This window comes from Barbus barbus (genome assembly GCF_936440315.1).
Source record: "Barbus barbus genome assembly, chromosome: 21".
Lineage (NCBI taxonomy): Eukaryota > Metazoa > Chordata > Actinopteri > Cypriniformes > Cyprinidae > Barbus > Barbus barbus.
In genome coordinates this window covers 26,403,478-26,426,966 of record NC_136749.1, presented here as the reverse complement: position 1 = coordinate 26,426,966, position 23,489 = coordinate 26,403,478, and the positions used below count along the sequence as shown (strand labels likewise).

General features: G+C 34.1%; 1 protein-coding gene across 1 annotated transcript; it reads right to left on the bottom strand.

Moving 5' to 3' along the window:
- Positions 1-4,991: 4,991 nt before the first annotated feature.
- Positions 4,992-22,745, bottom strand: paqr6 (progestin and adipoQ receptor family member VI). Its single transcript, XM_079444519.1, has 8 exons — positions 22,509-22,745; positions 14,497-14,741; positions 13,710-13,837; positions 12,346-12,551; positions 8,660-8,786; positions 7,329-7,425; positions 7,075-7,219; positions 4,992-6,985 (listed from the first exon to the last, which is right to left on the bottom strand). Exons 2-8 carry the CDS (start codon positions 14,545-14,547, stop codon positions 6,738-6,740), a joined length of 1,002 nt encoding a protein of 333 aa, XP_079300645.1. The 5' UTR covers positions 14,548-14,741; positions 22,509-22,745; the 3' UTR covers positions 4,992-6,737.
- Between the last annotated feature and the right edge of the window lie 744 nt (positions 22,746-23,489).

The following is a 23,489-nucleotide window of genomic DNA, read 5'->3' as shown; positions in this document are numbered from 1 at the left end:
TTATTAGATTTTTTTTTCTTTTTTTAAGCATAAACTTCCAATTTCTCACAAAACCAGACTGCATACCTTCATTTTACATCTTAAGTAAATGCATCTTGTTTTAAGAATATTCAGATATTTTCATGGAAAACAAGACTAAAATAATCAGGAGGAACGTAATTTTTTTTGCAGTGCACGCAACATTTAATGCCAAGAAATACTGATTTCAAGACTTCCTTCTCCTGGTTTTGTAACCACTTAATTTCACTTGGGAATTCAAATCTTAAGACAAGAATCGAAGGAATAGGAAGTTTCTTAGCTTATTTTATTCTAATGTCACATTTATTACATACTTCACCTTTAACCATCGTGTGCCCCCCAAACAAAGACTCTTTAAGTTGCTGTGATTTACACATTGTGCCAATCTGAACGCATTTATTTTCTGTCTTGCAATTATGAATATACTACATCGGTCTGTTATGCGTGATCGACACATGCATGTATTGTACATCTCTCCATGTTGAACAGCAACGTCCTGTTATGGCTCCGAGTTCTGCTTTATTTTCTATATCAAAAGCATCAACAAGGTCAGCAACAACACAGCAGTGGAAACACATGGGCTGTGTACGGAATAAAGTACTAACCTACTGTATACCATTATTTATTTGTAACCGTATGAAGTAAGGAATGGAAAACATTGCAAGCAGTTGTGTCACGTTTAAGGCAAGACAATACAGGTGAATAATTGAGTACAAAATTGAACAAATCACCATACTTTTCCCAGTTAATTAAAGACAAATGCGTTGTATAACAAATTTTATGAAATGTTATGCTTTGCTTAACAGAAATGTGAACATTGGATAAAGCCAAGTTTAAAATTATTAAGGTTTATACTGAACATTTATCCTATTTTATCACTCCATAAATTAGAAAATACCGTCAACAGGCAGAAAGAAAATCAACTTTTATCATATTTTTAGGAATAAAATATATACACACTGTAAAAAATAAAAAGTTGAGAAAACTTAAACGTTTTAAGGCAACCAGCTTCAGCAGATTTTTGATTTTTCTCAACTTTTTGTTGTATAAACTGAAAACAAGTTGAGAAAACTCAAACATCTGCTGAAGCTGGTTGCCTTAAAACGTTTAAGTTGCAAATCATAAAGCAAATCATAAAAGCTTAAATTCATAAATGCTTAAATGTCTATTTTGGATGTTTTGGAAGCAAAATAGCCCAAAATCTCATAATTGACTATTGCATAAAAAGCATTTTGCCTGTAGTGCCTTGCCTTAATTAAAAAAAAAAGTTACTATTTCTAATCTAATGTTGTGCTAAAATGTCAATTTCAATGAATTATACCTGCTTTCATTGAGCATTTCTCAGTTATCTCAATGGCTCAGCAGGCACACACAGCCCTGGAAGTACACAACATGTGTTTGCTCATGGGCTCTCAGTTATGGCCTTTTTGTATTTTAAGCCATAAATGCCATGTGACTAATCATATAGAGCCACATGCTGTAGTATGCAATTCCGAACACAGCCAGAAATCCAGCAAGATACTGGTGTAAAGGCAGAGATCAATCAATCAAATATTAATTTATCATACAGCATGTTAAGCTGCAGTGGTCACTGTTTACCATTTTATTATTTTAATAATGGGTGCATCATTTTTACTGGTTGTGCCTCTTGTACATAATCTAGTTACTGAACTGCATTATTTTGCCTTATTGAAACTGAAGATAATAATTTCCATTAACATAAATTAAACAATAACTATCACAGAGTGTTGGCATCTGACAGCTAACTTATCATTTGTTTCATTGTACAAATAAATACAACAATTTGGATAGACTTTGTTTTCTATTTTGATGATGGACAATAGCTGTATTAAACTTGATTTTCTTATTATTGGCAGCTTTTGTATGTCATAATACTGGTAATCTCACATTATTTTCATATACTGTGCTCTATGGATAACTGTGCAAATTTAGAAAGGAATGTGTAGAGAATATCAGCCTCATTTCAGTTAACATACATACCATAGACAGCTATTGTTTTTATTTCAAACTAAATATATATACAGTGGGGTGATGTGCAGAACTTTTGAGACCACATTGAAAATCTGGAATTCAAAATGTCATTCAGGCCTGTAAATAAACAGAGTATTTTTTTGGGAAATTTTAAATGCAAGTAGTGTTATGATGTAAAATTAACAATATATTTAATATTCTGCATTATTATGGTCACTAATCATCCTTTGTATAAAAAGTTTAATTAAAAACACCATCCTAAAACAGTTTCAGGCCTCACTGACTTCCATAGTATTTTCTGTCTATATTTTGGAAGTCAATGGGACTCGGAACTGTTCGGTTACCAACATTCTTCAAAATATCTTCTTTTGTGTTCTGCAGAAGAAATAATGTCATACAGGCTTGGAATAACATGAAGTAAGTAAATGGTGACATAATTTTCGTTTTGGGGTGAACTAGCCTTTTAATTGTACAAATATGTTTAATGTAAATGTCTTTTAAATGTAAAATAAACTAAAAAAATACAACTGAGAGTACAAATAACTGGGCAGAGGTGATTATAGATGAAGAGGATCTTTACAGAAACCATCAACAGATGGACAGAAGAGATGCTGGTAGAAAGTGACAGATGGAGGTGAAGTTGAAACCTCAGGTTACAACATAGATACATACCATGAACATGCTGTACAGCTGCCAGAAAAAGCCCATCAGTCTTCATATTAGAAATGTGGCAACTGTGACTCTTCAACAACAAATGAGCTGAAAAACATCTGGGTGCTTATAAGGACGCCAAACACTTATCACGCGTAGTACCTATATCTGAATTAAGGAGGCCTGCTATCGCTTCCACACATTTATTTTGTCTGAAATCTCAGCACAGAGACTCCAGAGGACTGTAATGCATTCTGGGTAATGGTATCGCTGGCTCTGCGGTGCCTAAACTCAATTCTCACGGGTCATTTGTGTCTGGACCACTATTCCATTTCACCCTCTTTTCCAGGCAGTCGATGTATTCCTGCATCAGACGCTAAATTGACTAGTGATGCACAATTAAAGGGATAGTCATTAATTTCTCACCATCGTGTCGTTACAAACCGCTATGTCGTATGGAAATAACCTATCCTTGTTTTCAGTTGGACATAAAAGGAGGAATGATGATACAAATCGTTTCTGTAAAACATGTGGACGGTGGCGCTTATCGAGCTTCAGACAGGACAGAAAAATCCAATAAAAATAATCTATGCAATATTAATTCTTCTGAGGTCATACGATTCTTTATTTTTTAAAATGTTTTTTTACCAATCAGCATCCAGAACCGGCAAGTTTTATCATATTTGAATTGGACATTACCCATAATTTGCCATAAGTGATATAAAATACATTATAATAGTTCATTTAATGAAACATTAGCCTTACTAAATGAACTATTATTTATACGTTTTTTTTCCCTTCTGGGGCCTGAAATAGAGGAATTTTGGTCAATATTTATAATTAAACAATATTTTGCTGAATGTGTTTTTGTGCTGGCACCTTGGCTGATTTAGGCCTGTCATGGATTAATAAATATGACAATAAAACCGCCAGTAGGTGGCAGCAAGTCAAAATCGGTTAATCGGTTTCAATCAATTACTTACTGAATCATTCATATCAAACGATTCTTCAAAACGGCTGATTCAATAGAAACGAAAGAAATTAGACCATTTCTGCATCCCAATGTGTATACTATCCACCCTATCTGCCCTAAATAGTATTGAAAATTACTAATATCACATAGAATTTAGGATGGATATTATGCACATTGGGACGCAGCACATCTGAATGGACCGTTGAATCACTGACTCACTCGATTCGTTCAAAAACTGATTCATTCACGGAATAAAACGCTGTGTTGCTATGCACTAGGCTATTGTATAAAACTAATAGCACATTTGTGCTTGTGGCCTCGCGCACGTGTGCTGATCTACAGAAAAGTGCTTGTACAATGAATATAGAAACGTAAAAACTCATACATGGTATTTTTTGTTTTATTGCTGGAATTCTAAGGGCATTCTAATTATATTCTAATTGGCTTCATCGCGCAGTGAATGCTTTTGTACTCTCAAGATGTGTTTTTTCTCTCTCTCTCTCTCTCTCTCTCTCTCTCTCTCATAATGTCAGCTCTCCTACAGTCACACTTAAATTATGTCAGGAGAATGTCTTTAAATTCTAATCAAGGAAAAATCATAGCTTCCGTCTTCTTTTAAAAGAATTTCAAAAGTTGCGCTTGAACCATTTTGCGCGAAAATTGCTTCTGCGCAGCTTGTTACAGTTCTGAGTTCTGATTGGCCAATCACCGTTATTTAGTTCATAAATGATCATAAGTAGAGAATTACGTGATACACAAAATTAATAATCCAAAGGGGATGGTGGTTTTACAAAGGGATGCTTTTTGTCATTTTTTTTCGACCAGGGGGATGCCATCCCCGCGCATCGCCCCTCAATTCGAGCCCTGTATATATATATATATATATAAGTATTATTAAAAAGTATCTAGCAGATTCTTTTTAGAACTGAACATATCTATAAACCTTTACATTGATTATAGAACTTTACATTAATTTCCACGACTTTCCAAGTGAACACTTTAAGGTACAAATACCTAATTGTTTTATTTAATCTAATTATTAAATAAATGTATATAATTTTGGTACATAATTTATAATAAAATTATTAATATGAGGTAATAAAGACTCGATGTACATATTTAGCCTGTACCTGTACTGAACTGGATCGAGGGTTGTGGACTAAATCCCAAAAGAGGTCAAAGGATGACGCCTCAAATCTTCAGCATATTACAAACAAATAATCTTCTAATTACAAACATCTGTTACACAACAGAATTACAGAAACAGAATTGGCTCATACACTTTTGTGCTAAGCCAATAACGCTATTTGCGTAATCGCTCTGTAACCGATGATACCACAACAGCTTGAAAAACACTGTAGTGAACAATGAGTCAGTTTAATATTTTTCACATTTGTTACAAAAATATTTCAAAATTGACAAAAAAGGCATTGCGATAATGATTGCATATTTCAATCCTCATATTTAAAGGGAAGCATTATAGTAAAAAAAAACATATCTGGAACATTTAAAAACAAAAAAATTAAATAATTTCAATTTCCTTGGTAATTTTAAATGCTACTTTGTAACATTAAATGGTGCATTAAAACACAGTTTTCAAAACGGCAATACATTCATTTGGGCCAACAAACACGCAGGGATTGGGAATCCAAAACCTTTTACGTTTCATTTAAATTTAGTGCACAACATACTATTGTGACCAGTCACATTCACATCTAAACCTCTTTGAGCAGAAGAACAGACTCCATCAGAGCTGGAGCTGGAAAAACACACACCTACTTACACGGTGAGTGAGAATTCCTGCTTTCGTACTACAAATGGGCATTTAGAGAAATGCAGAATCTTTCCGCCACTAACCACTGAAGCACCTACTTTTCCTTTTTAACCCAAGATCCCTTTCATATACACCAATTAAAATACCATTACCACCAAAAGACCGACCTTTGGAGCTTGTTAGAAAAGGTTCTTCGAAATTACTGCCTTTACGCAGCATTAATTGCACTGAATTAGAAGCCGTCGTACCTGTCCTGGACCGCTAGGTCAGACCAAACAAAACAAAAAAAAAAGGACAAAATGAGAAACAGAGGTTAACAGCTTAGCCATATGCAACGATTAGATTTGATTTCTGGCTGAAGAACAGAATGTAACTAATTACATGAACAAAAAACCTATTTTGAGTTTGCACTGGATCCACAAGTGCATTGACAAAATCCAATTAAATATAAAAACCTTGTGTATCAATATAAACAGAGTGTATTGTATGCCATGAACCTGCAATGAACAAAACAATACCACAGCTATGTGACCTGAAGCTGAGAAGGACACATAACTCAAAACGAGAGTGAAGGACTCCAGTGCAGCCCCATATTCCCATGAGATGCAGTTTAGTGGGAGAATGCTGTTTAGACGAGCTAAAGTAAAAACGGAAATATTTTTTCTAAAAACAGCCCTTAATTGATTAGTTACTGAACCTGTGAGATTATTCAAAGGCTTCCATTAAATCCGAATTATAATAAAAAGGGACATTACAAATACAAGTATTTAAAAGGGCAAAGTTTCACCCTCCTGCAAGTAATTTTAGATATGATACCCGCCATAATTTTTGTATATTGTGATATGCAACACATCATAAGATTGGATTAATCATATTAATGATGTTACTCATGATGATATTAATGCAAATATAAAATCCCTGATTAACGCTACGTAATCATTTTCCAATTAATGTTACACAACATTAATATGTAGTAACACAAACATCATATTGTGTTTATAAAAACCCCCAAAACTATGTTAGAATATAGCCTGCAAAAATCAATATGAGCGTCATTCAACCCTCGACCTTTCATATCGATGACTAAAAAATTCAATCAAATAACTCCCGAAAGGTCACGATTATCATAAGGGTTTTCGGCTGAGATAATAAACCGTGAGTATAAAAGACACTAGAATAAACAATCTCGAATATCATAAACGTTTAGCTTCTTAGTACAAAAGCATCAAGGCTTATATATCAGTGAAAGTGACTGTATAAGTGCGCAATCGAGTAAAATCGTCCAGAAAGGTGCACAGGTGCGAGGTGTGGAGTGGTCAAGAAAGCTCGTTACTCCTGATGAAGGTGGGCCGAAGTGCTTTGGCGAGGTGTTCGCGGTAAACCGGCGCTAAAGATGCCGATGATGCCCAGGTTGAGCAGGACGCCCAGTACGAGAACCCCCATGGTGCCCAGAAACGAAGGTAAAGAGGAGTGCGACGTCAGCCAATCTTTGCGAGACGCCATGTCTGTCAACACTGCCTCCATCTGGAAATGGGTGCCCACCACCGCACATATGTGAAAGAGCTGGTGACTGTGACCTTGGAGGAGAGCGAGTGGAAAAAGTGACACCGGTGTGAACCACTGAAAACTAAACAAAGATGACTGTAAAATCAATAAAATGAGGTACCGATGTAGTCGAAGCGTCCAGGGGCCAGTCTCTCGGGGAGGTGAGACGCAAACAGGAAGCATGTGAGGAATGCAAAGAGCAGATGGTAAGAGTGGCTGGCCAGAGCTTCACTGGAACTACAGCTCCCCCAACAGCACGACAGCAGCTACAGACACACATGTGGAAAGAGAAGAGCGCATTCATATCTGCAGTGTACACAATGCGCATATACAACTGGCTAATTTGCATGCGCAGTGAAGTGTGACCGTACTTACACGGTAGAACAGTGGGAAGCTATCAAAGAGGAAGGGGACGACAAACGCGGCCGTTCGCAAGATTTTACTTTTGTGTGGGAACTGCAGCTCTACAAACCTGTTACAAAACACAGGAAAACTCACTATTTGTTATAGATAAAAAATGCATTAAAATACAGTTTTTTAAATAAATAATATAAAATAATATGAATAATAAAATCATAAAATGTTAAAAAATTATATTTTTAGATATGTTCAAAATAGCATCTTATCATACTACAAACTAGTAAAACAGGAAAATTCTCCCTCATTTAATTTTGTTTTATAAATTATATATATATATATATATATATATATATATATATATATATATATATATATATATATATATATATATACACATATGTTATGTTTCTAGTTAAAAAATAAACGTATATAATATATATATACTATATGTGAAACAGTGAATTAATTTTTTTTCATATTGAATTATAATTAAAAATATATTAAATAAATATAAATGATTGTATTATATTAATATATCAAATATTAACAATGGAAACATTAAACAATCATATTTACACAGTTTTTTTAAACTTTATGAAGAAAATGGTGGTGCTTGTTGATGCAAAAATAACAAATATTTTAAATAAATATATATTATAGAAATATTAATAGAAATATTTAAATAATAGAAATATTAAATAATAATATTTCCATTACTTTTTATTTATTAACATTTAGAAAATGTGTGGTGGTTAATCCCACAAAAGTTGTGAGCAGCTTCTATGGTGGTTTTATGTGGTTGCTAGATTATTGTAGATGGTTGCTAGGTGGTTGTGTATAATGGCCCAAGTCCAAAGACCCCAACACCACGTCTCTATGACATTCTGTCTGTAAATATAGCTCCCTTCAATGTAGATCCATGAGATATTGTTTTGCCCATTCCTTCATCCTCCACACACAGATCTGATTGTTTAGAGGAAGTAAATCGCACAGCTCTTCTAAACAACCTGTATGATTTGAGGCATCAGAGCGAGACAAGTTATGTGCCAAAGTTTAATAATATACATCCACAATAGTCTTGCTTGCTTAAGCGAAACTAATCAATTCACAGAACTCAACAACCAGTTAAGCACTTTCGTAAATAATTTATTTATTAAAATGACTGAAACCTTTTGTGCAATCAGGAATAAGGGCAAAACAAACAAAGGTCTGTGTGTGAGAGGGACTCAAGTTATATAATGAACTCTCTATTATTCATAGTCTGGCTTTGAAACGACATCTGCATTAGCTCCTGTAATCGCAGACTTAGTAAATGAGTCTTAATAACCCTCTGAATCCACTCTCACCTGGAGTAGCAGGACATGCTGGTACAAAAGAGCGAGTTGCCGACGCCGATGGTCACGAAATGCTGATGAAGCCAACTGTTTATCCAGAAGTCAGGCATCGCGTAAGAGCCGTATATGATGGCGCAGCCTGGAAAAGAGTAAACACTGAAACGGTGCAGAGCATTGAAGATTAATGCATGTTTTCATTTGGATATGATTCTGAGTTTTATGCTATATGATGAGTGCTTTTAATGAAGAACTAATTCCTGAATTTAAGTTTGCCATCTTAGTGGCATCAAATCTTTGCAAGAGTTCTGTTTGAGGGTGAAATCAGGTAAAATGGGCCATCTTTTCATAAAATCTTCTAGAGCAGCATTAAAATGTCTAGGCACATTTTACAGACAGCTCTTTGTGTGTTAAATCAGGTTTCTTTTATCATTTATTCTGAAAATGTCACATAAATATGTCTAAACTGCAGAGCATTTCCATTCAACAAAAACATTGCAGATTAATGGAAGCTTTAGTTTGGATTTGATTCAGCGTTTTGTGTTTTAGAAACTGCATAAAGCACATTCCTTGTAAGGGAACTATGTATCTAGTATAAATAAAGAAGGTTTGTTAACAGATTAAGATTTAAACCAAGAAACTGTAAATATTAGATTTCCAAATTCCAATGGTCCCAAAAGGTCAAAATGTTTTTGTGTTAATTAATAAAATATCACACAAAATGGCGTGATGCATGCATATTTCTCAGAGTTTTTGCAATAATATTGAACCAATTGATTTCAGTGCATGCATTGAAATGGCTTATTACTAAAACACTTGAATTATTTCTGCAGTATGCATACTATACATATGAGATTATGAACCATTATTTCCAAGAAAACAATGTGATACAGTAAAACTAAAATTAAAATGAAAACTGCAAATATAAAAATAAAAACCAATTCGAGATAGTAATAAATACTATAAAAAAATAATGTTATTTCTTTAGAAGGGACAATACAATCTAATAAATAAAATGGTTAAAGTATTAAGTAGCTTACCATTATAGTATATATTTATATATTGAATTTGCTTTTATTTTTATATTATATTTATATTATTATATTTTTATTTTTATTTTAAATGTGCTTTTGTCATTTTTATTTTTTACATTTCTATTTAGCTAATATATTTCTAATATATTTCTTTCTTTTTTAAGTTTAGGTTTTTTATCTATTATATATATATATATATATATATATATATATATATATGTAACAATAACATATATGACATTTTTTGCACTACCTACATACATTTTGATAAAGTAATTGACATCAAGTCTTTGTAAATATTACAAAAATTTGATATATATGTTTGTATATTCTAAAGTCTTATTTGAGGCACTTAATAAGATGAAGTCAGATAAAATGGGCCACGTTTTCATAAAATCTTCTAAAGCAGCATTAAATTGTCTATGCACATTTTATACATTGCTCTGTGTGTTAAATCAGATATCTTATATCATTTATCTTGAGAATGTTTCACAAAAATGTCTAGACAAAGTTTACACAAACATTTACATAAAAATGCAAATGAACCATTATTTCAAAGAAAGTACTATGCAATAATGTTGCATACAGTTTTAAGAAAAGTAGTAGGTATATGGCATAAACAGCACAAAAATAACATTTTTGGGGGGTTACTGTATAAAATCCCATGTTATATTGAATTTCTTCTTTTGTAATGCTTGGCTATTGTACCATATCTAAACACACTCACATTCACTGCTGTGGACATATACAGCTATTCTGCTTTTCTCAAAGGCAGCAAGAGAGGCCATTCTTTACCACAACTGGAAAACATGACCAGAGATGGATTCCACATATGAAAGAATAATATTTTTATTAGACTACGGGAGCTTACAAGAAAAACTCACTGTTCTAAACGCAGGATATTGAACAGAGGACCGAAGTCAAATGAATGGAAATACTGCAGAAATGGGATTACTTTTCAAATATAAATTTATATCTATTTCCACTTGGAATAATAATCATTCTTTTATCAAGAAAATGAGTCTTTAATATTTGAAAGGTGCATTAAATCACGCACTCAATGTAAAGTTAAGTGTTCCGTCCATATTTAAATTGCGCTTATATTTGGCATTATATTAGCTCTTCATAAGTGACTCGAACAATACGTGCAGTTCTTCAGCCTTCACTCTTTATCAATGCAGACTTTAAAGGTTTTCTCTGGAGCCAGAGCGTTTGCTTTCTTTCCTTTGAAGTCATACAATAAAATGCCAGCAGTGTGTTAGACGGCTCATTTCCTCCGAAGCTCATGCTTTCCATAACCTCACATCAACCCGTCCAAGACGCATTCATTTCTACTGCTGGCCATCGTGAAATTCTCCGACATCTCATCAGATTTACATCAGAACTGTGTCTAGTTCTATATTCTGTCAAGGACCGTGGATGACAAGCAGCACATTTTTCTCACAATGTCACATTCATTTACATTCACACATTTGCATTTCGTGTTTTATCCAAAGCAACTTAGAGTGCATTCAAGACATACTGTACATTTCATCAGTTCATGCATTCTCTGGAAATCAAACCCATGACCTTGGTGTTGCCAGCGCTATGCTTGCTGTATTGTTTGAGGTGCATGAATGTTGTTATTGTTAACTAAAACTATTGGAAATCATTTTCAGTAACTGAAATAAAATACAATAAAATGAATATTAGAAGAATACACTTGAAAGTCGAAGCACCAAACTAACTAAAACTAAAACTGAAATAAATTTAAGCTAAACAGAAATATTAAAAAATAGAGTATAAACGGCAAAATTATTTAAATGAAAATGAAAATAACTAAAATAAAAGAAAGCCAAGTCAACGCATTAGTAAATAATATAATAGTATATCAAATATTTATTTTTTATTTCTAAGGGACAAATAAACCTTAATACATAAAGAATGCAGAATTATTTATACACTATTACAGTATTTATTCATATCTTGAATTGGCTTTTATTTTATATTTTTCATTTTCATTTTAGTTTAAGTTTTAGACCTTTTGCAAATTTGATGTTTTTGTTTTTAAAATATATATATATTTTTTTTTTTTCAAGATTTTTGTGCTTCAACCTTAACATATTTCAGTTAATTGACAATCTATTTATTGTTTAGGTTTTCTTCTAATATGTGGTTGAAATCATGCTTTTGATGAAGTACTAATTGATGAATTTGATCATTTGGCCAGGTTAGTGGCATCAAATCATACACAAGTAGTAGCTGACTTTTGTATATTTCAAAGGCTTTGTTTGAGGAACTTAGTGTATAGGCAGGTAAAATGGGTCACTTTCTCATAAGCTCATCTAGAGCAGCATTAAAATGTATTTCTGTGTGTTAAAGCAGGTCTCTTTTATCATTTTTCTTGAGGATGTGTCACAAAAAAGTATGGAAGGAGGCTTTAAAAGTATACTGCTCTCTTTCTACATAGGCTGTTCTTGATTAAAATAAGCCGCAGTGTGAACCATAGGTGAGGTTTTTAGTCTTTAATTTAACTTTAGCTATGCATGACTAAATCTGCACGCCACTGATGTTTAAATCGTGTCAGTGTAATGATGATAAAGTGCTTATCTACCGGCCAATAAAGTTCACAGTGAAGTGTCACTCCGAACAAACAGGACAGAATCGCCCGTGAGAACCGCAGCGTACCGAGACTGTAGAGGCTGAGCGCGCCGTAGTCGAAGAAGTAGCAGATGTGACGAGCCTCGGCCGACATGGTGCTGAAGATGTGAGCGCAGCTGGAGGTGAAGGGGTACAGGCAGACCAGAAGCATGTATACGAGCAGCGGCCAGGTGTAGCTGTCCGTCAGGAAGTCCAGAGAGGAGCACAGCACGCTGAACCGCCACAGGAAGTACCTAGAACAGCACAGCTCAGATCATACACAGGGAATTTATGTCTTGTGTGAAGAACATATAGCGCACGACTCTGAATAACCGACTTCACTACCATTCAAAGAAATGAGCAGTTTCTATTTAGCATTAAATTGATCAAAAGTGTCAGTAAAGACATTTATAATGTTACAAAAAAAAAAATATTTAAAATAAATGCGGTTCTTTTAAACTTTCCATTCATCATAGAAACCTGAAAAAAAAATTCTACAAAAATATTTAAAGTTTTCAACATAATTGATAATAACAAGAAATGTTTCTTGAGCAGCAAATCAGTAAATGATTTCTGCAGGATCATGTGACACTGAAGACTGGAGTAATAATGCTGAAAATTCAGCTTTGCATCACAGGAATAAATTAATTTATTAGTTATAGTAGTTATTTTAAAATCATAATATTTCACAGTATTTACTGGATTTTTGGTCAAATGAATTCAGCCTTGGTGAGCATAAAAGATTTTTGAACAGTTTTTATTTATTATGCATTTTAAGTGTATTATACATATATCCATGTATTTTAAATATAACTTTCACATACATTTTTATCTATATAACAGCATCACATGATGAAACGTTTGAGTTATATAAAATAGATGAAGAGTTTTTATATATATATATATATATATATATATATATATATATATATATATAATAGATGAAGAGTTTTTTTTTTTTTCAACTCAAACGTTTCATCATGTGATGCTGTTTCTGCACTGATGTCGCATTTATCATGCATTATGAATAAAAATCTTCTGGTTTCTATTCAACAAAATAATAAATAAGAAAATTACTTAAGTATGATTAATTTGGAAAGAATTTGATTAACCCGATTATTACCCGATTATTATTATTAAAGATTATTTAATAAATAAAGCATTTTTGTTAATAACAATAATGTGAAATACACCAAAACAAGATTTAGGTCATACTACCCTGCACTGACATAACACAAATATACTTTTCAAGTAATGTGTTTAGTGCTCGTAAAATCCGATATTGCATAAAAGTGTCTGCTCATAAGCTCGATCCTGATTGCATAATGAAGCAGCTCAACCAAAGCTTCAAAGCTGACAACCTACTAGTTCTGGCACTAAAAAGGAATCACATGTTTAACGAGGCGCTTTACCAGGTTGGCAGGAAGTGGGTCCAGATATTGACCGTCTCGTTGGTCATTTGAAAACTGCTGAGAATGCAGTCCAGGGCTGAGCTCCTGGGATGACGGTACCCGGACATGATGCCGTCCTCTCGAAACACCTGCAAAGATGCACACGGACATCTAAAACACATGCAAACATCTACACTGTAAAAAAACAACATGATTGATAAGTCATGACAACATATGTTTTTCCATTACCTTATTCAAATAATTTAACCAATTTCAACTTCATTTTTAAGTTCTACAAGATTCAACTTGCTACAGTTTAAATACTCCAGAAATTATAAAACAAATCTAAATGATATAAAAAGCACAAAATAGTATAAAAAAAATATAGTTTTAATAAAATCTGTATTTTGTCATGATCAGTCTTCTTTTAATATTATTTAAATATTATTATAGTATATATTATATACTACTAAAACATTCTTCTAAACCTCATCTTTTGAGTTCCAAATAAAAAAAGTCTAAAATTCTAAAAAAGGTTTAGAATAACATTAAGGTAAGTGAGCTACCGCTTTAATATTCTGAATGCAAGTCATTCATCTGATGTAATCGTACTGAATTTATTTAAGAAAGATTTAAGCAGAACTGAAATCTGTGGCTTGCACCGTTTAGTCCAGCTCATTTGGCCTGTAACTTTTAAGTAGCTACATGCAGGATTTCCCCGGGATTTCCCTTCAAGGGAAACTGAACTGCAACAATAAACGGTTTCAAACGCTCTCTTTCTACGTCAAACAGATACTCCCTTCCTCACCTTTGGCACCTGGTGGATGTCAAAGAGCTGCGGAAGTCTGAGGCTCAGCATGTCTGCGGGCAGGCACAGCACTCCCCTCCCTCTCTGACAGGCCTGCTTGAGTCTCTCCTTGCCTCCTCGACACAGGACGCACCACAGCGGACACTCCAGACCCCGGGACGGACCCCCTTCCCTGGCCTCCCACCTCACAAACTGAGCCCAGCCCCAACCATGACCCTCTCCAGCCCCCCGCCACACAGGAAACACTGCAGAGAGACACACACACAGACAGAAACAATGAAGATTTGACCCATATGCAGTGAAAAGAAAGCTGGATTACTGCTGAAAACTCACTTGAATAAGTGCTTTTGCATCAAGACCCAGATTTTGCATTGGGAACTTGGAACACGAAAGTGTCTTGAAATGACACTTGAAATCAAGTAAAAAAGTCTTGAAATCAAGGAACTTTGCTGCCATACCATGGGTTTGGCTGGCGCAATTATATTACACAGTGCCTGAAAGTAGTCCCCAGCTATATCATAACTAGTTACCTAGCTGGGGACTACTTTCAGGCGCTGCGTAATATCACTGCGCCTGCTGCACCCATGGTACGGCAGCAAATTTCCTTGATTATTACGCCGGAACGAGAGTATAGTTCCTAGACTTATCGGCCACAACTTTTCATATTCCATCAGTTTTAGTACACAATGTAACTACAGAAGAGTCAAGCTTTAAATAGGAAAATTATCTAAACTCTTTGGCCATTTTTGAGCGAGATGCTAATGGTCTAATCCGATTCACTGATCTATGCTAAGCTAAGCTAAAAGTGCTACCGCCAGACCCGGAGATCGGCTGAATGGATTCAAATATGGTAAAACTCAACTGTTTAACTCTAGGGGAGTTATAAAATGAGCCTATTTTCAAAAAAAGTGGAGTGTTCCTTTAATATTACTATAAACTCCACAGGCTCAACAATATGGAAAACATAACACAGGAAGAATATAGTAAAACAGAATGATTTATTTGTTTGTTTGGGTGTGTCCCAAATGACGTACTTATGCACTATTCTATGGATGTTTTGTAGTATTGTAGTGTTCACACTGAAAATTCCAAAAGAAAAAGTGCACTTTAAATACCCGGATGATGCACTTAAATAACCGAAAAAATTAATTGTGGAATGTTGGACACATCATGGACTCAACTGTCGCAGCTTTAATTACGTCACGAAGGGAGGGGCTATCAGACTCGATTATTAATGACAAAATAACCTTATAAAATTCATACACTACATGGTTAAGTACATAGTGCATCATTTGGGACGCAGTTTTTGTTTGTTTTAAATTAATACTTTTATTCAGCAAGAATGCATTTAATTAATCAAAAGTGACAATAAAGACATTTACATGTTAGAAAAGGTTTTAAATAAATTCTGTACTTTCTATGCCTGAAAAAGAGCATAGTTTCCACCAAAAAAATCAGAACAACTGTTTTCAACCTTGATAAAAATCTGAAATGTTGAGAATGGTTTCTATTAGATTGAAGGATCATGTGACATTGAAGACTGGAGTAATGAAGCTGAAAATTCAGTTTTGCATCAAAGAAATAAAATTCAACAGAAAACTTATTTAAAATTGTAATAATATTTCAGAATTTTTTATCAAATAGGCCTAATTGTAGCCTTGGCGAGCATAAGAGACTTCTTTCAAAGTTAATATAAAATCTACAAACCCTAAAATTTTTTACATTTATTTATTTACTTATTTTCTTTCATTTACATTATAATTTAAAGTTAAGAGAGAGTGAAGTTTATGCACAGAATACCCAGAACGTCATTTGGAATATGGAATGCTGTATCTCAAAATGCAATGCACTTGACATTTCAATTCCAGTGAGACGTGCAAAATACAGCTTCTTGACCGAGTTTAAAGAATTTTGTATGCACAAATTGATTACAATTGTAATATAACTCCAGAGATGAAAACTAGACACTGAATTTCGCATGCAATGGCCTGACATACATAATCAGTTTAGAAGGTTTTACCATTGCATTCTGCTCCACACCTCTGGAGAAGAAAAAAAACCCACTATGGCTTTATGCATTTATAGTATTTCCATTTCACACAAGAGAGCATGAGAGACTTTTGAGAACTGCCATATGTTTTAAAGCTTTAACACTCAAATCAGACTATTTCATCATCACACACCCCGGTATGGGCCTCCTGTTTGACTCTTTCAACCAATAGCAGGGAACATAACTTGGCACGTTTGTGACATTGCATGATTCTGTTACATGCAACCATTTTTGCACAAAACCACTAAGCAATACAGCCGTTCTCTGGAAGCTGAAGTTCAACTGTTTAGCTGTAAGTACCTGCCTCTCTAAAGGGGTCCGTACTTTGCTTTGCACAAGGGCCGATCCTGTGAAACTAGAACAGAATGTGCTTTGTGAGGGGAACAGAGTTGACTGTTACACACAGAGCTGTATGAAAATGAGCACGCTTTCACCACATGGACAAATAGCAGTCTAAACAAAGCAGATGCTTGACCAATGTCTCCACATTAGAGCCCTTCCTTACTGTATGCAGTTACTCTGTGGATTTGAATAAAGAGATTGATATTAGATATTAAACCCATCCTCTCTAAGTATTTTTCAGCTCTTTACAATGCAGTATGCATCAGTATTTATAGGGCTATTTGCTCTGGATGGCTTAAAAGAGTGGTATTTTTTAATTAGTAAATCATCATTTTGACCAGCAGCAAATGTTTCTCACTAGAAAAACACAAGAATTAATTTGCACATATATAAATAAAGTGTGATAAACAGCAATAATTGCTTATACTGTTCATCAAAATCTTTTACATGATTGAAATTTTTTACACTGAGACGGACATTTGTGAGTGCTAATTCAACAATTCTCAAACAAATATTTTTTGCTACCGTTTAAATTCTCTTAACAAATCAAAATGACACGGCTCTTAATATTTAAAAATAATAATAAAAATAATTAATAAGTATAATAAAATCAGCATGTCAGTCATATTAATATATTTTAAAACTATTACAATTTTTTATATTTTATTTTACCATTATACTAATATACTGTTTTAATATTTAAATATTTTTTTTATTTTAAATTACCTCTCCTTTTACATTTTAAGTTTTAGTAATTTGATGTAATATAATTGTCATTTGATTTTTTTAAATGTTTTCATAAATTAAAGCTAAATATATTTTTTATTTCAGTCTTAGTTTTTGTAATTGTAATGTCAGCTTATTGTCCAGATGTTAACTCATTTATTGCAGTTAGTCGCCAAGGAAACCTTTCAAATTTTTCATTTAAGGTGAACTTTTCAGGTAATATTTTATTTCACTTCAGCTTTATTTCAACCAACAACAACAAAAAAAATTTAAAATGATATATATTTTTAGTGATAATACTAACACTGGACTAATGTGCTTTTACTCTGTGGAAGAGAGCAGCATGAACATTCAGCTAAACGTTTCCTTTTGCACTCTACGGATAAACAAATTTCATGGGTTTGGAGCATGTGCATGATTAAACAATGTCAATTTTAATTTCTAGATGAACTATTCCTTTAAAAGCACATCACAGAAACTGTCTGGGATCCAACTACAACAAATGCATTTACATAAACTAATACAACTGATAAATCCCCCCCGGTCAGATCGTGCAGGGCTGGACATCCATTCATGGAATATGCTGTCATTATTCCATGGGCCAGTGTTGATTTTATGGATTAACGGATTGTGGAATGTCTCCTCCATCAGCTGTTTCTATGGAAGTCAAACATAAACCTAATTCATCTGACACTAGATATGAAGTTCTTCCCACAATTCCCTTTGGGAAACGTGTAATTCAGAAACAAACAGCTCGCATCCCAGTTGCCGCTGCTAAGTTTGAACTGGATGTGTTTTTTTTTGTCTTGTTGATAGGTGGAGATGTTTGGATTACAGTCTGACTAACTAAATCCCATGACACACCAATCTGAGACAAAACAAGAGGAGCAGATGAGCTCAGCTGAAGCTGCTGATGTGTGTGTCCACCAACTGAGACCAACGGCAGAGTTGTTATTGCCACTCAATTCATTTTCTGACGTATTTCAGAACGAAATGGGATATACAAAAACAGGACATTTTATCCATCAGGAATTGATTGGATTGTGAAAATCAACATTATGTACAAGAATGAAGCCAGATGGTTGGAAGAGAGCTTAGTGGACCAAAACAAAACAAAACCAACATTTTCACTAAATGAACACAAGGAAGAATGATATTCACTACTTTCCAATAATATGCACCAGTATAACGATGCAAAAATATTTACCCACATACACATCACCATTTAAAATCTTTAGATTATACTGGTTAGAGTTTTGTTTTTGAAAGATATCTCTTTTGCTTACCAAGGCGTACCTTACTGCACATTTCGCCGCAGTTTCAAAGAGAAATGTCCACTGAGTGGCGCTAAAACACAGGTTAAATATGTGAACCCTGGCACGTTTTTATTATGTTGCTACAGGTACGTACATATAAATATTGTTTTGAAGTCGTAACATGATTTTCTTAAAGTAATTGTGCGAAAAATATGCTTTATTAATCAAAACTCTGTAAATTTGTGTGAAAAGGAGAAAAAGGTGTCGGAGTTTTACTGCCTCTAGTGTTTGTTTCTTTAGGAAACTGAAACTGCAGTAATATTTACGTATTTCATGTCTCGCTAAAAAGTGCACCCAGGTACGTAAATGCCATGAGACTAGAGGTTGGTCATAACTCATAATCTAAAGCGGCGTTTTTCAAGTAAATCTGGATATTCAAAAATATAAAAAAATAAAGGTGAGACTTATAGAACAAGAAGGTTAAGTGATGTCAGCTGATTATTAAAAAGTTTAAAGTTAATTTGATTGAATTTTACATTTTTACCACTTGGACAAACACTTAGTTGGAACAACATGCACTGATTAATTTTTGACACCAGGAATGTGTATTAAGAAGATAAATTTTGATTTCATGTTTGCTCACAAACTATTGCATGATCCAGACCAGAACAAATCAGACTAAGACAGATGCTTAACAACCTTACTTGTGCGTCTCTCGCTCCACAAGTAATTCTGACATTCTTTCTCTGGCTCGTGATTGTGTCACAAGATCTGCCTCAATGGACGTCTTTATCACTGCATGTTGACAATAGAGCGCCTATATGCTTGCAGCCCGTCCGCGCACATTCTGTTGGGCACAGATGTATCTGCAGAATGCATACGGACACTATCTCAGGCTCTAAGCATTCCACTGTCATGTTAATACACGATCATGGGATGAAGCTGTCTGGCTACTACCTACACACACACACAAGACTAACAATTATGCAAACCGTTATACTGGGAGAACAGTAATTTTCCACTAAGTTTAAACAAAGCAGTTTAGATTTTAAACGCCTTTGCATATTAAACAGTCATTACGTTTTTCAAGAAATAGATTTCAAAGGAAAACATTTCTGTTAGAACTATTGAAACCTGTTTTGTGTGTAACAATTTTAATTTTGCATGAGGCTTTTTCCTGGAAAAGAAAGCTTTTAATTGCTACCAAGCAAAAAGCACCTTACATACATTATAACTGTAGCTTTCCGGAGAACTAACAAATGATTAGTGCTCTCTGCTAAAGCAAATCCCATAGAATTACACTGAACGAGGGACCCAGAGCATATACATTGTAAAAATGTGAAATGTACAGTAAAAACGACAGCCGTGGTTGCCACTTGCAAGAACTTCACCGGAAAACTGTACAAATACAAAAGCAACAATATAATTAATCAAAATATCTTCTTTTGTGTCTAGCAGAAAAAAGAAACTCAAGTAGATTACATTTTGGGGTGAAAATATCCCTTTAAACAAAGTAAAAACCATTTTGTACCTTAAATATTAATTCATAGGTAAATAATAATATATAGAAGGAGTGCCATATAAACAAATAGAAAACACCTTCATGCTAACACACATGACTCTAAAATAAAATAATAAACATTAATTTTACACCATAAGATGTAACATAAAACCCAAATCTACATAGACTAACTGATAGCAATAGGAAGAAACATAATTAAAACCAAAAATGAAAAAAAAAAAAAAAAAAAAACTGTAAATTAAACAGTATTTTACTGTAAAATTACATGAACTGTCTTGTTAGATCTATTTTTCACAATATATAGTAAGGGAATTTTTAACCTTATAAACTTGTAGCTTGTTAACCATTTAACAGGTCTTTAATCTTTAAAATTACACTTGTTTTTTATAGAGACTAGTAAGCAAACACCTAGCAACAACTCAGAACTGCACAGCAATGTTCTGACAAGCACCCAGAACACCTTAATATAGTGGCAACATGGAAGAAACACAAGTTTTCTTCTTTTACTTGCCAATTAAATACAACTGATGAAAGGAATTGCAATAGTTCCTAATGCAGAAGTGAGGATAATAGACAGTAAAAATGATAACTCAAAACCATGGGTGGAAGAAAATATGACCCGCATGAATCAAACATATGGTTGAAAGCCATGGGAATGCACACTCAATAGACAACAATGCAAACAATATCACATGCTTTGCACTGCAGCTATATTTCAGAATTCGGAGAGAATGAAAATGAAAAAAAGTTTGTCCTGGAAAGTGCTGACTGTGCAGCTCTTGCAGGCTAAACCTTCTTGAATGTATAGGAACAGTGGAAAGAAAAAAGGGAGTATTTCCCATAAGTCACGGGGTTTAAAACAAAAAGCAGAAGATTTGAAACACGTGTAACAGAATTTGAAATCTGCTTTAGGAGCCAAACTTTAAATGAAAATAAACATTTTGGATGCATTTTCTGGATTTGAAGCAAACAAAGCCCATGCAAAAGTCACTACCATAATGTCAAAGTTATGATGCTGACTTTAAGACAAAATAATTATTTTCAACATAACTTCACTTCTTTTGCAATTAGTACAAAGACAATAAGCCAATTATTTAATTTGGCAAACAGCATGTTTTTATAATAACATGCTTAAAGTGATATACATTTTTGGGTATCTATCCCTTTAAGCTTACTATTTCTCAAACAGTATAAATGGATCTGCATACAGTACATGAGAATATATAGGTGCTCTTATATTTTAGGAGAGGGGTCTCTCACAAGCGATCACCATATTATAAAAAAATCAAATGCATTAAGAACAAAGATCAAAAAAAGCAATTACTACAGAAACTCATTGATCAAACCCTTTCTTTTTTTTTTTTACATCCAAAAGACAAAAATGCTACATTAATAAAGTTCTAGACTCACACAATTGGTACAAAAGAAGCACATACATGTCACTTTCTTCATATCTTCTGGTGGAAACGTGGAGCTCAGGAGGGCGTCCAGCACAGAAAGAGACCAAGACAGGCTGGTGCTGTCAGTTCTACAGTGCTGAGGGTCTGGAAGAGGCCCTGTATTACTTACAGACGCCTGTTCACGTGGACTAATGTAGGCTACTGGACAGACTACGCTCCATGTGTGTTCGAGGAAAAGACAGGCACTTCTGCAAAAGCAACTCTCCCACCATGCATGCTATATATATACTGTCTCTCACCCATAGGGAGGTGCTCAATGTCAACTCAACACTTGCACAACTTTAGAAACCACTGCTTATAACTCTTTGATCTGCTCTCCAGAACTTGAACTTGAACATTCAACACAACAACATCTAATCCATCACCCTGATGTTGATACATGACACTTGCACTTTTGCTTCGCCAGAATGACATATTTGCAATGAGTTTGTGTGAGATTTCAGGTTTTGCTGAAGTTCACTGCCTCTGCGTTCATGACAAAGTCATGACATCTTCACTGAAAACATATTTTCAAAACATTCCTTCATATAACTTTCGAAGAACTCGTTTGAAAGTTAATTTCAGCAAATGCATGGACAGGTTCCATGCATAGCAACAATTCAGACACTGCGGATTAAAATGACAACATAACGCAAGAGAAAATCGAAGGTCCAAACCTTTGAGCTTGATCTGGTCTAAGAGATCATTTGCGCGTGCCAGCTGGAGATGTGAGGTCGCCAGTTTGGGTTCAGAAGAGTTACAGTAATTGGGGGAAAAGCGCGAAATAACTACAGTTCCATGGCAGAACTAGGTCATAAAGTTAGCGGACAGCCCGGAGAATCATTCGGGCTTTGTGTGTCCCGCACATTCCTTGGGAAAGCAACACAACCAGCAGTGGAAATCCCTCCCTCCGCGGCGCGCACGAGCATTCTCTCATTGGATGGAGACATGAAAAGCAGCCTGTGTTTAGAATCAGGAGAGCAGCCAGAACAAAGCCACGAAACCCGTCCAGCTGCTTTTCGCGTGAAGAAAAAATGCAAAGACACTCTATAGGCGTCTTGACTATATTTACAATATGGCCTTGAGTGCTTCAATGAAAAATGTAAAAGACACCGTAATTTATTATTTTATTATTTTAATTAAATGTCTTTTGTTGTTGTTGTTGTTGGGGGCATTTAACATTTATATTACCATATTCAGTTAGTCTTGTCATATATTAGTAGCATAATGATAATTATAAAGATATAATTTGTCATGTTTCCGTTTGGTGGTTTTTAAACGAATCAGTTGAGTCAACGTTCTAAAAACTCGCTAATAAGATACAAAATATCTGCTGACGTAGGCCAAGATTTATTAGCATGACTGTCGATTATTTGCATTTTTCCCCAAAAACAAGTAGAATTAAAAAAAAAAAATATCTGTAATGCAAATAATAAAATTAATATATTAAAATTAAAATAAACAATACATAAGGTAAAGATATTAAATTGATGAAAAGAAGGGGAAAATAAAACACACAATAATAACTATATATGCAAATATTAAACGAGAAGAAACTCATCAGTGAATTGATTTAAAATACTTTGGGATGGGATAGGCCTAAATTAAATTTATTGTAGTCATACTGTCTAATATTTATGTTCTTGAAAATGAGCTAT